Source organism: Clinocottus analis, unplaced genomic scaffold (genome assembly GCF_023055335.1).
Source record: "Clinocottus analis isolate CAN_PGR_092001 unplaced genomic scaffold, fCliAna1.0.p SCAF_4, whole genome shotgun sequence".
NCBI lineage: Eukaryota > Metazoa > Chordata > Actinopteri > Perciformes > Cottidae > Clinocottus > Clinocottus analis.
The window spans coordinates 4731728-4745633 of NW_027176153.1; the positions used below are offsets into that span (position 1 = coordinate 4731728).

Here is a 13906-nt window from a genome sequence, read left to right on the forward strand (position 1 = left end):
TTACATAAGTTACATGTGAGTACTTTGAATATGCCATTTCCAAACCCGCTAACTGCCTCCGATGGCCTTGGAGCTGAAACCATTTCTCATGTCATATCAGTAGTTTGTGTGTTATAGGAAGCAGGCCTTTTCTTCTTCCTCCTGACTCCAGCAGGATCGGAACATGTGCTTCTAAGTCTCTGAAGAGGCCTCAACAGGAACAGAACATGTGCTTCTAGTCTCTCTGAAGAAGCCTCAACAGGAACAGAACATGTACTTCTATGTCTCTGAAGAAGCCTCAACAGGAACAGAACATGTGCTTCTGGTCTCTCTGAAGAAGCCTCAACAGGAACAGAACATGTGCTTCTATGTCTCTGAAGAGGCCTCAACAGGAACAGAACATGTGCTTCTGGTCTCTCTGAAGAAGCCTCAACAGGAACAGAACATGTGCTTCTATGTCTCTGAAGAGGCCTCAACAGGAACAGAACATGTGCTTCTATGTCTCTGAAGATGCCTCAACAGGAACAGAACATGTGCTTCTGGTCTCTGAAGAGGCCTCAACAGGAACAGAACATGTGCTTCTGGTCTCTGAAGAGGCCTCAACAGGAACAGAACATGTGCTTCTGGTTTCTCTGAAGAGGCATCAGCAGGCCGTGCAGGAGGAAGCGCCCTGATGCTCAGAGAAGAAATACTCGGTCATCAGCCAAAGTGCTGCATGCTAAATCACACTCAAGTCAAATATACTTCAAGTGTTGAGCACTAAGTAATGTATATTATTGTATTCTATAATTATTGAAGCTGTGGAGCTAATTTAAACTTCTTTGTGGAGTCTTTAATCAATGAGAATATAATAATACCTAATGATAATATAATGTATAATTGATCTGAATCTGTAAAGTAAGTAGCCATAAACTCCGTAAAGTATATCATATTTAGTTCTGAAATGTAATAGAGAAAAGCATAAAGTAGCATAAAGGTTGTACTTGAGTACTACTTGGTGACTGGTCCACCCGGAAGCCCACGAGGAGAACACAGTGGAACCCAAAGCTTGTTCCATTCAGAAGACGAGCTTTGAACCAGCGGCTCGAGTCACGTGGGTAAACACACACATTAATATTACATATGAGTATGAACATGTTGACAGCCGGTTTAGAGCCCGTAGTCCTATTGCACTGCGCGGACTGGAGGCCATCCTCTTCCGGCCGTCATCTCGCGCAGGCTGCTTTACGTCTGACGTCACAGCGTCAGCTGGCTGAATGTTTACATCCAGCAGCGGTGGGTTCCAGACCGGATCCTCTCAACAACAACAGCTGAGCACAGGAGCCGCGGGACGGAGAGCATCGGCCTTTCCACAAGGTAGAACATCCGCGTGCCCGGGGCTCGTGCTGGAGGCGCGCGGGAAGCTGCTGCTTCGTGCGTGTCGTTACGTTCTGCTCTCGTGCGCTGTCCTCCTGAGCTTCTCTGTTTGGGCCGCGTGGCCGCGGGGCTGTCGTGTAGTTCATGTGTTGCTGAACCAGCTGGTTGGTCGACAAGACGAGCGTGGGTCTGAACGGTTACCCCTTGTGGATACCCTGAGTGTCGTAACGAGCAATCGCAACAGCGTGCGGGCTCGGTGTGTGTGTGCGTGTATGTGTGTGCTGGAGAGTGTGTGTGCGGGTCCTGCCGCTTCTTCTCGCCGATGCAAAGCCAAGAGGGGACGTGTGGCTGACGTTGCAGGCCGTGTGAACCCTCCCAGCCCTGCTCAGTGGTCCCGGACTGGGCTCCGGGGCTCTCTGGTGGTCCTGCGGGCTGAGCGGGTTCAAATTCACATGGACAACGTCTATGTTCTGGAGAACAGCTTCTCATTTTGATGCACCAACTGCTGTTTGTTCCTCTTCATTCACTCTGTGCCTAAACACCATCCTCTTCATCTCAACTAAGAGGCATCAAAGGCAGGAAATGGAGCCTCTCCTTTGTTCTTTTATAGCTCATGACTATGGCCAGCATGTGAGCCAGTGCCCCCTGTGATCTCTGTCCTTTGGCGTTGCCCTCTGCTGTTGTTTTTAACACTAGCAACCTGAACCAGGGCCAGCCCTCAGTCCTCCAGCTGTGTCCGACTGCCAAGCGCTCCATGTAGGCCTCTGCATGGTGGGCAAAGTCTCAAAGAGCTTAGAGTGGAGATGGAATGTACAATGCCCTTTTAACCATTTCAGAACACTTTCACAGTCATATTGGTCACCTTTTTACCAATGAATGCAATTTATTTATTTTCTTTCACAAAAAGTATAGTTTCCTTTAATGTCTTTATATATCAAAGTCCAATCATCTTTTCTTTTTGTAAAACAAAATATGGCATGTGTGAGCAAGTACCAGGCTGCAACCCCTGGTTCTGAAAGCTGAAGTCCCTGCATTGTGTGTTTAAGCTGCATTCCTTCTGTTGACCACCAGGGGGCAACTCCTCTGGTTGTATAGAAGTCTATGCTTCATGTGTTAAAGCTGCATTCTTTCTCCTGACCAGCAAGGGGCAACTCCTCTGATTGTATAGAAGTCTATGCTTCATGTGTTAAAGCTGCATTCTCTCTCCATACCACCAGGGGACAACTCCTCTGGTTGTGTAGAAGTCTATATAAAGACTCTAATTCTCTCTTCATGTATTCCCCCATTAAACATTGTAACCATGAGTTTATGTCTCAATCTCTAGCTTCAATTCAGTTTATTTTGTATAGCCCAAAATCACAAATACAAGATTTGCCTCAGAGGGCTTTACAAGTTTCAAGTCTTCTTCAATACAGCGTTATGTTCATTTAAAGGTTTCTTTGCCTTCAGTCAACATGGGTGGAGCTGTGAGTGCTGGTGAGGACAATGATGACTTGATTGACAACCTGAAGGAGGCGTACTACATCCGCTCAGACCTGGTGGAGCGGGCATTTCGAGCTATCGACCGGGCTGACTACTACCTGGATGAATACCGGGATAATGCCTACAAGGTGAGCACATTAAAAGTCTGTGAAATCACCCAAGCGGGGTCCAAAGAAATTCATGATGTTAGTGTTTGTCATTTCTTTGTGGACACACTTGTAGAGTGTGATAGGCTGAAAGACAAGCAGGGTCTCGTTTTTTGTACCAGGCTTACTGAGTTAGCTGGATAATTTTCAGGATAAGATGACGCAGGTTAGGCTTTTTGGTTTCACGAAGCAAGTTTGCCAAAATCACCATAGGACCACATCCAAAAACTTGAACCTGCTCTAGCGCAGGGTAACGGAAATTCACTGGATAAGCTGGCCACTCCCACCAGACAAAAAGCAGCTCCCTTCATCATTGATGAAGGAGCGATATTAGTTGTATTAGTTTTATAGGGAGAGAGTTCTTGCAGATCGCCAAGATCCATCTCATATCATGATGACTTCCTGTACGAGGTCACATCATGATGACTTTCTTTATGAGGTCACATCGTGATGACTTCCTGTACAAGGTCACATCATGATGACTTCCTGTACGAGGTCACATCATGATGACTTCTTTTATGAGCTCACATCATGAGGACTTCCTGTACGAGCTCACATCATGATGACTTCCTGTACGAGCTTGCATCACGTCTGCGGAGAAAAAAGTGGCTTATTTATTATTTGCCATTGTCCTGTTAGAACATCATGGTTTCAGTGATCAACTCTTCCGCCTTTTGAAGCAAACGGGCACGCACAATTATCCAGATGACTAACGTCTGGTTTGAATTAACCAGACTGTTTGAGCGCGGATCAGCCTTTGAGAAACCAAGATAGCCTGACGTCAATTATCAGGGTAATTTAAGCTAGATAATAGGACATTCGATCGACAGTTGAACCACGTACGAGGAACAGGGCCCCGGTTGAGGTAATACTACTGATGTTGTTGTTGTTGTTGTTAGGACCTGGCATGGCGGCATGGAAAGATCCACCTGTCTGCTCCGTGTATCTACTCTGAGGTGATGGAGGCTTTGGATCTCCACCCTGGCCTCTCCTTCCTCAACCTGGGCAGTGGGACTGGCTACCTCAGCACCATGGTCGGCCTCATATTGGGTAAGCGGTGTCTGTATAATTGTTCTGCTGAACATGTGGCACCATGAAGGTTACAGGCACAAACACTTGTGATTCTTCATGCTTTGTTAACTTGTCTGGAGAATTTTGTGATGGAACATTGATATCTGTTCTGTTACGTACTGACGACTGTGGAAAAAGAGCCGAGCCAAGCTGAGCTCAACGCTGCTGGCAGCAACCAGCAACCAGCTATTTGTCATATCAAGAGGAAAAGGAGTGAAAACTAAACCGAGAAAGGTCGGGATACTTTTTAGTTTTGGAGCCAATAAGGTGACCAAAACAAGCATTGTATAACACATTATCTTCGCAGACAGTGAACAATGGACTTCATATGACAATAATTACAACTTGTTTTATTTTTTAATGAAAACATATACATAATGAACTCCAATCAATTTAGACTTAAAGGTTCAAAGGTCGGAAGCCACCACCATTTCTTTTTCATCTGTCTTATTTGCCATTGGGGCCGTACCAAATAGTTCAAATGTAATCATTTAATAATAACGCCATGTTTTTCCTCACAAAATATTCTGCTTCAATCCATGTTTGTTTAGCCTTTCAAAATCAACATTTTCACTGAGGTCCATAAACCAGCTTGCCCCACTATTGCTGGCAGTTGAGTAGTGCCATACTTAACATTTCAATTACTTACAAAATCCTTTCTCTTTATTTATAGGCTGATGACATCATAAAATATGAGGCGACTCATTCAACGCATTTAAATTCCTCAATATAGCTTCAAATGTAAAGTAAAAGATACATTAAATCCAGCAGTATTTACCATTCCAGTATGTCTGATTTGAAATCTAATCATTTAGTGCTCATGGTTTCTGTAAATTGTAAAACATCGTTAAATTGGTTAGATTCCAACCAATCTAACGATATCTAGCATGTCCACAATGACAAGAGTTACCTGACCTCTCATGAGACCTGCGTTTGTTCGTCAGAACGTGGAGCCTTCTACTGGTCGGACTAGCCTGACCAGTAGCAGGGACGAGCCCGACCAGTAGCAGGGACGAGCCCGACCAGTAGGAGGGACTATCTCGACCAGTGGCAGGGACTATCTCGACCAGTGGCAGGGACTATCTCGACCAGTGGCAGGGACTATCTCGACCAGTGGCAGGGACTATCTCGACCAGTGGCAGGGACTATCTCGACCAGTGGCAGGGACTATCTCGACCAGTGGCAGGGACTATCTCGACCAGTGGCAGGGACTATCTCGACCAGTGGCAGGGACGAGCCCGACCAGTGGCAGGGACGAGCCCGACCAGTGGCAGGGACGAGCCCGACCAGTGGCAGGGACGAGCCCGACCAGTAGAAGCGACTAGCCCGACCAGTAGAAGCGACGAGCCGTCTGAATGTGACTCCGCTTTTAAATGCCGTTTTCCGTTGTTCCAGCTGCTCTGAGTTGGAGGCGGATGTCCTCATGCCATTACCTACACATCGTTGTGTCCATGTAAATGTGGGTCATTTCACACTATGAGCTTAGGTGTGTTTACTGTTCTAGGACCATTTGGAGTGAATCACGGGATCGAGTTACATGCAGATGTGATTGATTACGCCTACCAGAAGCTTGACTCCTTCATCAAAACAAGCGACAGCTTTGACAAGTATGTGTCCGAATGAGCCAGCGCCATTCTATTGTTCCTCCATATTGTTTTCTCTATAATTTCTTACCCGTGTACATGCTGTTTTTATTGCTGTATCTCTCTTCAGATTTGAATTCTGTGAGCCGTCCTTTGTTGCGGGTAACTGCCTGGAAATCCCTCCCGAGAGCCGTCAGTATGACAGAGTGTACTGCGGGGCCGGGGTGCAGAAGGAGCATGAGGACTACATGAGGAACCTGCTCAAGGTGGGGGGCATCTTGGTGATGCCTCTTGAGGAAAAGGTTGGTGTCTTGCCAGAGAAATAATGTATTATCATATGCACAACAATCCCAGAGAAGCTGTTGTTTTCAGGCTTCCCCCAGTGATACTCATTAAATAAAGAATTCAAATTCTAGGCTTGCGTCGCTCGCACTAGTTTGAGTGGGATCAGTTGTGTTTATTCACGTCAGTCAGGCTGCTTTGTACACGTTGTGGGAGTCCTATATGCGTCTAAAAAAAACTAAAGCTCTTGAGTCTGGGTTAATAACCTCCTCTTGATGAATTTCACGGAGCTGTCCATCTGCACCCAAAATAAACTTGTTCATCTGTGATTTAGCTGCATTATTATATAATGTAACAAATCATTTCTAAATTGTTTCTTTTACTAGGTGTCTGGAAATGCCGGCATTTTGTTTGCTTTGATTAGTATTTGTTGCATTGTAAAATGATATTCTACTCTTTGGAAACAAAAATGCTAATTCTGAAAAATTAAGTTGCACTCTTAAAAAAATGTAATCGATATGCCATAGCACATTGACACACATTGCCTATGCAGAATTTTGACTATATATTGGCTCCTAATGCTTAGGCTGGGGAAGTGCAGAGGTCACATTCCATGTACTGGCATGCACATGTGTATTTATGGGACAATAAAAATGTTTTTTGAAGAAGAGCAGCTGAGAAAAAAGGTTTAATTTCCTGCTGTTGTATTTTCTGCAGTTGACCAAGATCTCCCGCACGGCGCCAAACAGCTGGGAGACCAAGAAGATCATCTCTGTGTCCTTCGCTCCTCTGATGCTGCCGAAACACGGAACAGCCCGCAAGCCCAAGACCGTCCCACTGCGTGAGTCTCTCGAGGCTTTTATTTCAATTGAAGAAATGCCACTAAATAAGAATACTGCCACACATACATGTCTGTCTGTGTGTGTCTGATTCCCTCTGCTTTCTTGTGCTTCTCAATGTTGCAGCCAAGTATGAGGTCCGGACGTTACAGGAGCTGGCTCGCATCTGTATCCGCCACACCCTCAGGGTGACCACAGAGGGAGGAGACAGCCAGTCACGCGGCCGAGGCTCCTCGTTCAGCGTCGGCAGGGGTCTGGCGGTGGCCGGGCTCCATAAGTACGGCCCTCGCTTCAAACGGAGACGCGTCCACCGCCGTCACTGCAACGCCCTGGTCCTGGCCACGCGTCAGGTGGTGGCCAGCAGCGGCATTGGCCCCGCCCCCCCCGATGGCAACGACAGCCAGGGAGGCAGAGCGAAGGACGAAGAGGAGGCCGGAAAGAGGGAGGCGAGGCGGTACATGAGGGGGAGCAGGAGTGCGGGGAGAGGAGCGGGAGGGGTGGTGGAAGAGGAGGAGATGGTGGAGGAAGAAGACGAGGAGGTGGAGGAAGAGGAGGAGGAACAACAACAACAACAACAACAACAGGAGGAACAGGAGGAAGAGGAGGAGGAGGAGAAGGAGACCAGGGAACTGCTCCGACCCCAGCCGGCAGTGAACATCCTTAGAGAGAGGATCCTGGGCCTGCCGCTGCCCGAGCCTCTGAAGATGTACCTGCTGTACTACAGAGAGAAATGAGCCCGCTGAGGCCACAGCCGGGTCCTGAGTCCGAGCCCAGAGCGGAACACAGCGACCCGGCAGAGGCCCCGAGTCCCCCCCTTTCAACCGCATCATCAGGCCACCTCCCTTATCACCCTCGCCCCCCCCCCCCCCCCCTCTCGCTCACCTGCTCTCACCTGCATCATCCATTCTCTCTTTGCCCGGTTCCCACACTTCTTTACTTCATTTCCTGACTTTTCGGCTGAATTTGTCCAGTGGAGGGGGGGGGGTCGGAGGCAATTATTGAAACAACTAGACAGTCTCCATTGAGGTGCAAAAGAAAAAGATACAAGTACATGAGACACTCACGGATGATCAGCGGCAGCAGTGGCCTGAGCGGCTGAGTGGTGCTGGGAAGGAAAGGACGAGTTCAGACGGCGTAGCATCCAGCAGAGGGAGGAGCGTGGAGACCAGCAGCACAGGGCCGGCTCTTCGCTCTCCTCCAGTTCCAGCTGTGCCCCGAGTCGGAGAATAGACATTGAATGTATGGCGTGTGTCATCCTCTGATGGGGACGGTAACGTTTTTACAGGGGAAGACATGGAGGGCCCAGAGCTCAAGAAGAAAATGTGATTCAAAGTTTCAATGGTGTTCTATTTTCTCTCTGATATTGGAGCTTTTCACCAAGATGGTGTGTCGCTTGTGTTTATTTCCACTCATTTCCAAATAAAAGGGGAGCTTTGTTTAGGAGCGCTCTCCAATAAATCATTTAAGTTAAATTATCTGCTTTTCCAAGGCCACGGCTTGCTCTTCATTTTCAGCATTGTTTTAGGAGACTAGTAGATTTAATAGAAGGTTTTCTATACATATATTTAACGGTAGAGTAGAAGTCCACCTTTGTCTCCTGGTGTCGTCACATGGAGATGAAGCTGGCCTAAATCCTTACGTTGGTATCCAAAGGGCCGCCTCACAGTTTTCCTCTACATCCCATTCTATTTCTCTCAACCATAACATAATGACCATAAAAGATCACATTCTTACTAATATTCCAATCTACATAAGTAAACCAGCATGATAACACATGAACTAATGTTTTTGAAGACTACAGTGTGCAGGATTTCTTTCACCACGGTGTCATCTTTTCTTTTCTTCGTGTAATATTTAGATTTTTTTAATTTCATGATACTTGAAGTGACGTGTACAGTACATATATATTGTATGTTTTGTGAATCATAAAAACGATTAAAAAAGAAGATACTTTGAGTAGAGTAAGTACCTTGTCTCACATGTCCAATGGCGCGTTGTTCCTTTCAGCTCTTTGCTTTGCACCGAGCGCTCCAAACTTCTTCCATTGCATGGACTGAATTCTCAAGAGGAAACAGCAGATCATCAACCAGTCACGTGTGAAGAAGCAGAATTTGTTGTTTACTTTTTACTTTTCAAAAACGTCTCTACCACTGAAATGACACTTGTTTATGTATTAGTTATGATCTAACGCTTGAGATTTCTCCCATCGGAAAGTTTCTATTTGAAGAATGTGATGAATAGCAAATTGATCTTTGCACAAGGCAAAACATTATGATCCCCATAACAGGAGGGATTTGAATATGTGCAGCTTCTATCTGTCATTTCTCTACACGGAATGGGCGGATTGTGTCCAACCAGCCGGTCCTCATCGGCCAGGGGACTCGCATCCCTTGTGACTCCTGAGTGGCATGTCATGCCTCCCATGTCACCTGCTGCTGCATCTGCCTTTAAGAACTGCGTGCACACCCTTCTTTAATTCAAAATGACTACCATCCATGTTTGGTTGTTGTGCGTTTGTGGTTATGCTGAATGTACATGATCATGATGTTTTTTGGGGGGGTTTCTTTTGCACTTGATATTAAGTTTGGGAGAGAATGAATTGCTTGTTTTTCAAATTGAGCTGTATTATTGACTGTTGTTAATAAAGTCCATGATACAACATGCAAATAAATATGTTGAGTGCTTTTTACAATGGGATTTGCTGCTTTAGGATATCACTAATTTAAGCTATCAGCTACAGCTTTTAAAGCATAACAGTTAATATCTGCAGGTCAAGACAAACATCCACAGGCTGCAGCCTGGAGCTCCATAAACGATGTTTCTGACTTTGCATATCAAGAATCTCTGGAAATATTCTTCCAAAAGCCCGAAAAATGCCCTGCAGTGACAAAGCCTAGTTGTCATTAAAATAAATGAACACCATGTTTCCATTAAGTCAGTATTTATCAAACTGGGCGGTATTTATTACAGATGGGGCGCAAGAGGAAATGCTGATTTTAAACGTTCACAGTGCGCCGTTAACAGCCTGCGCCGCGCATGCGCGACTCGCCGATTCTTGGCATGTTGCCAAAAGCCAACTTTGAGATGAATGTGAGGTCTTTTGCGCAATTGCGTCTTTCTTCAGAAAACAGATCTCAGCTCAACTTTAAGCATCAATTGAGAGTACGTATCAAATCTATAACCCTGTTTTAAAAAGATTTGAAGAGGAAAGCAGCTCACTGAGCCACTGATACAACCTGATACTCACACACCTGCACTCCCTCTGTTTTGTTTAGCAAAAAAAAATGCTTATTGTTTTCCACTATAAGCTATTCAATAGTAACTAAATATTACTTACTTATGATACTTACTTTATTTTAATTTTTCTACAAAGTGATTTAAAAAAAAATCCTACCTTCATTGTTGTGGAAATTGTTAATAATTATTGTGAGGAATAATTAACATTGATATGTGATCAGACAGTCACTTCACATCTATTATTATTAAAAGGTGTCTGAGGAACTTTGTTGTTCAAGAAGTTTGTATCAAAAAAGTACCCTTCGTTTTTATTTTGTACCTCCAAGTAGATCTCGGTAGAAAGGTGAACTGTCACTCTGGTCTCCTCATACAGGCTCTGCTCTGTGTTCACTCAAGAAACTATGGACGCCAGTTTCCGCCACTTTGATTAAAAAAAATAAGATCCTTTAAGTCATAATTATGAGATACTGTCTCATAATTATGAGATGCTAAGTCATAATTATGAGATAGTATCTCATAATTATGAGATACTATCACAAAATAATGAGAATGTCTTCTCATAATTATAAGACGCTGAGTCATAGTTATGAGCTAGTATCTCATAATAATGCCCTGTAAATGTAACAGATTAAGGTAGACACAGTTTATGAATTTCATCAAATCATGTTGGTTTCATATATCTGCGTAATTTGGGGTTTGTATGTATGTGTTCAGCATGCACACGTGTTCCAATTATTTCCAACTGACAGATACAGGGAGCCAAGGAGACACACACACACACACACACACACACACACACACACACACACACAAGCAGATGATTTTGTGGCTATTTATATATTTTAACTGATTACAATTAAACACATGGGACCCAGTGCTGCCTCTGCTTAATTGAAAACGCCAAGAACACACAGAAGAGCATCATAGGAGTAACACAGCCCACCTACATGAAGATGCATCTGTAAAACCATATGGTAACAATACATCATAGTTTTCCAAACTCTGCCAATAAAAGAAAATGACAACATAGTAGCACTGGCTACATATAGATGCATGTGTAAAAGTGGGCACCATGCATATGGTAACAGTACATACATTTTCCAAAACAGTGTCAATAAAACAACATGACACAGTACTGGCTACATAAAGCTGACACCATATACACTGCAACAGCAATACTTTTTTCAAAACTTTGACAGTAAAAGAACATGACCAGCCAAATATTTATTATGGAACAACAGAACAGGCTACTGTGAGCCGTAGCCTACGCTAAACAACAGTAAACACCGTGAAAACCTATCAACATGCTTCACCTCTGCTCCGGGTCATGGACTCACTCTCCACCGCGCAGCAACACACACATCCCACCTCACTCGTTTCACGTTTACCTGCGTGCAGTTACCGGAGGCAGAGAGAAAGGCTGCCGTCTCAGCAGGTCGCTGAGTTTAAAAATAAATTGCCATTTTTTGAGATAGCCTATGTGAACAGCCTATGTGTTGGAAGAAAACCCTATTTACACTTAATCAACTACTGTTTCACTGTTATATTCAGACTTCTCATCGGACTGTCTCTGTTTAATCTTACACACAAGCTTGGTCTGTATCCTGATAGCAGTGGGACGGGGAAATCTGTACGTCTCTTTCTGAAAGAACGTGCAACTCCATTGTTATCATACCATGCCAAGGCCAATCTAAAGACGTAATGGTGGGATGAAGCCATGAAGACGTCATGGTGGCCTCGGTGTACTGATAACATTAAGGTATTTAATAAGGTAGTGCTTTGCTTATTCTTGGAGCAGACTTGGATATGCAATTTGTCTATCAAATTGTCCTTCTGACTCTGCTCCTTCCTTGCAAAGAATAAAGGTTCCTGTTTTTACTACGAGGGGTCGAGTGAATTTTTCTAACACTATGTGAACAGACAGCATTATCTTATTTTGCATCATCTGCTTTTACCTGCGAAGGTTGTATTGCAGGGAAAGTGACAAGAAGCTGCTGTTAACTTATCTTTACTTCACCTGGTTCACTGTTTCTTCACCACAGCTTCCCTGCTCTGCTTTGTTACGTCCCAACCCAAGTCAGTATCTAAGTCGAAATTATGAGATACTATCTCATAATTATGACTTAGCATTTCATTATTTTGAGATAGCATCTCATACGTATGAGATAGTATCTCATAATTATGAGATAGCATCTCATTATGGAAAACGATTATGACGACGATGGAAAAATCGTTTAGTGAATGAACTTCACGCCGTGTTGAAGCAGTTGGTGACGTTTAAAAGCAGCGGGTGGACCCTCGGCTGTGAAACGCTGGATAAACATTTCATTTCCTTGTACATTCTTCACAGTAAAAGTTTATTTCTGCTGTAGGTGTTTGAGAAGAGGCAGTTTACCTGCTGCTCCTCGTCTCACTGTGGCCGGTTGTGCAGTTTTATTATTTTAAAAACATCTTCCTCTCTCCTGTACGGGTCTGTTGGGGTCCACGAGACGTCGTGAAATCCATGTACTCATACAAATCGACGGCTCTAATATGTATGTGTGTGTGTGTGTGTGTCTCTATTCTGACCACCAGAATAGAGACACTCGTCTGGTTGTATAGAAGTCTGTGCTTCATGTGTTTGCAGAGTGTTGGAGACGTCTTCCCTCCAACATAATGGGACTAGACTTCTTTTTGAGAAAACCCTTTTCCAGAAGTCTGGACTCCAGTCCTCTCCGAACACCCCCTATAGTCTAGGTTTCCTCTTACCTCATTGCAGGTGAACCCCTCCTTGACACGACTCCTCAGATCGGCCTTCAGCCCGTCCCACTGGAGGTCGAGGTCCCTGCTCTGGTCTCGCAGGGCGTTCATCTCGCTCGGCAGGGCCGCGTCCTCAGCTCTGTCCTTTGGTAGAAACTGCAAGACTATTCTCTTATTCTCCTCCCTCTTCGCCACAATCTCGCTGTGAATGGTTTGAACGCCAGCTCCGACCCAGACTCTTTATTTTTCCCTCTCAATCTATGTTTCATGTATCTGTCATGTGAATCAATGTCTCTTGATTGAATATCTATATAACATCTAAATCCTAACTTATTGACATTACCAGAGAATTAAAAATGGCTACCCTCTGTTTGATTTAAGTTCTGAAAAACAAAAATAACTGAATTAAATCTACCTACAGTTAAACAAGCATAAACCTTGTCAATGGCAAGTGATCACGCCAAATATTTTAACAATTTCAAGAGTGCTGCATCCCTCTGAAAGACTTTTCACAATTTTAGACTTTTCAGAGTCAGTTAAATCTCTTTGTTGGCCCATTTTGCCTGAGGAAAAGAAGCTGCCTAATAATGATGCAAAGCTTGATATGGGGTTTTAATCTGCTTAGGCCACAATGAGGGGCATTACACAAATACACGGCACCGGATATGCTTCAATCCAATAGGCATTTAAGTTTTTTTTACAGTTTAGAGTTGGAACATATGCATAGAAATTATAATATGGTCAAAATAGTCCCTTTCCTAAAAAGTGTGCAGACAATGTACATTCAAAATAATAATGTTCTAATTAAATAAACTGTAAATAACATTTAAATAAAGTGCACATTAAAACATAGCCTTATAATCTGTAAATGATAAGCTTCGGTCTTCATCTTTGCAGAACCTGAAGTTGCTTTTTATCTGTAACAGCTGGCTTTCAGTTTGAGTTGCCCGTCAGAGACACGACAGACCTTTCCAGCCTATTGGCTCATCTGTCTTATTGTGAAGTTCCATAACGGAAGTAACATCTACCCGTGAAAGCGTCGTCACTTTAATAACTTTATGAATCCATACAATTCTATGATTCACGAGCCATGCATTAATTTGGGTTTGTGTGTACAGATTTTCACATTGTACAGTATTGTATATATATATTAATGTGATCATATTATAACGTGTGATGATCACGTGGTCAG

General features: G+C 44.1%; 1 protein-coding gene across 2 annotated transcripts; it reads left to right on the forward strand.

Annotated features, from left to right (window-relative positions):
* Nucleotides 1-1189: 1189 nt before the first annotated feature.
* On the forward strand, nt 1190-9365 carry LOC137800917 (protein-L-isoaspartate O-methyltransferase domain-containing protein 2-like). Of its 2 annotated transcripts, none has more exons than XM_068598286.1 (7): nt 1190-1335; nt 2785-2945; nt 3863-4013; nt 5539-5641; nt 5748-5919; nt 6617-6740; nt 6865-9365. In XM_068598286.1, the coding sequence occupies exons 1-7, from the start codon at nt 1236-1238 to the stop codon at nt 7470-7472; spliced, it is 1419 nt and encodes a 472-aa protein (XP_068454387.1). In that variant the 5' UTR covers nt 1190-1235; the 3' UTR covers nt 7473-9365. The 2 variants fall into 2 exon arrangements, with proteins under 2 accessions (XP_068454387.1, XP_068454388.1); XM_068598287.1 differs by having other exon boundaries at nt 1252-1335; nt 2769-2945.
* The last annotated feature ends 4541 nt before the right edge of the window (nt 9366-13906 follow it).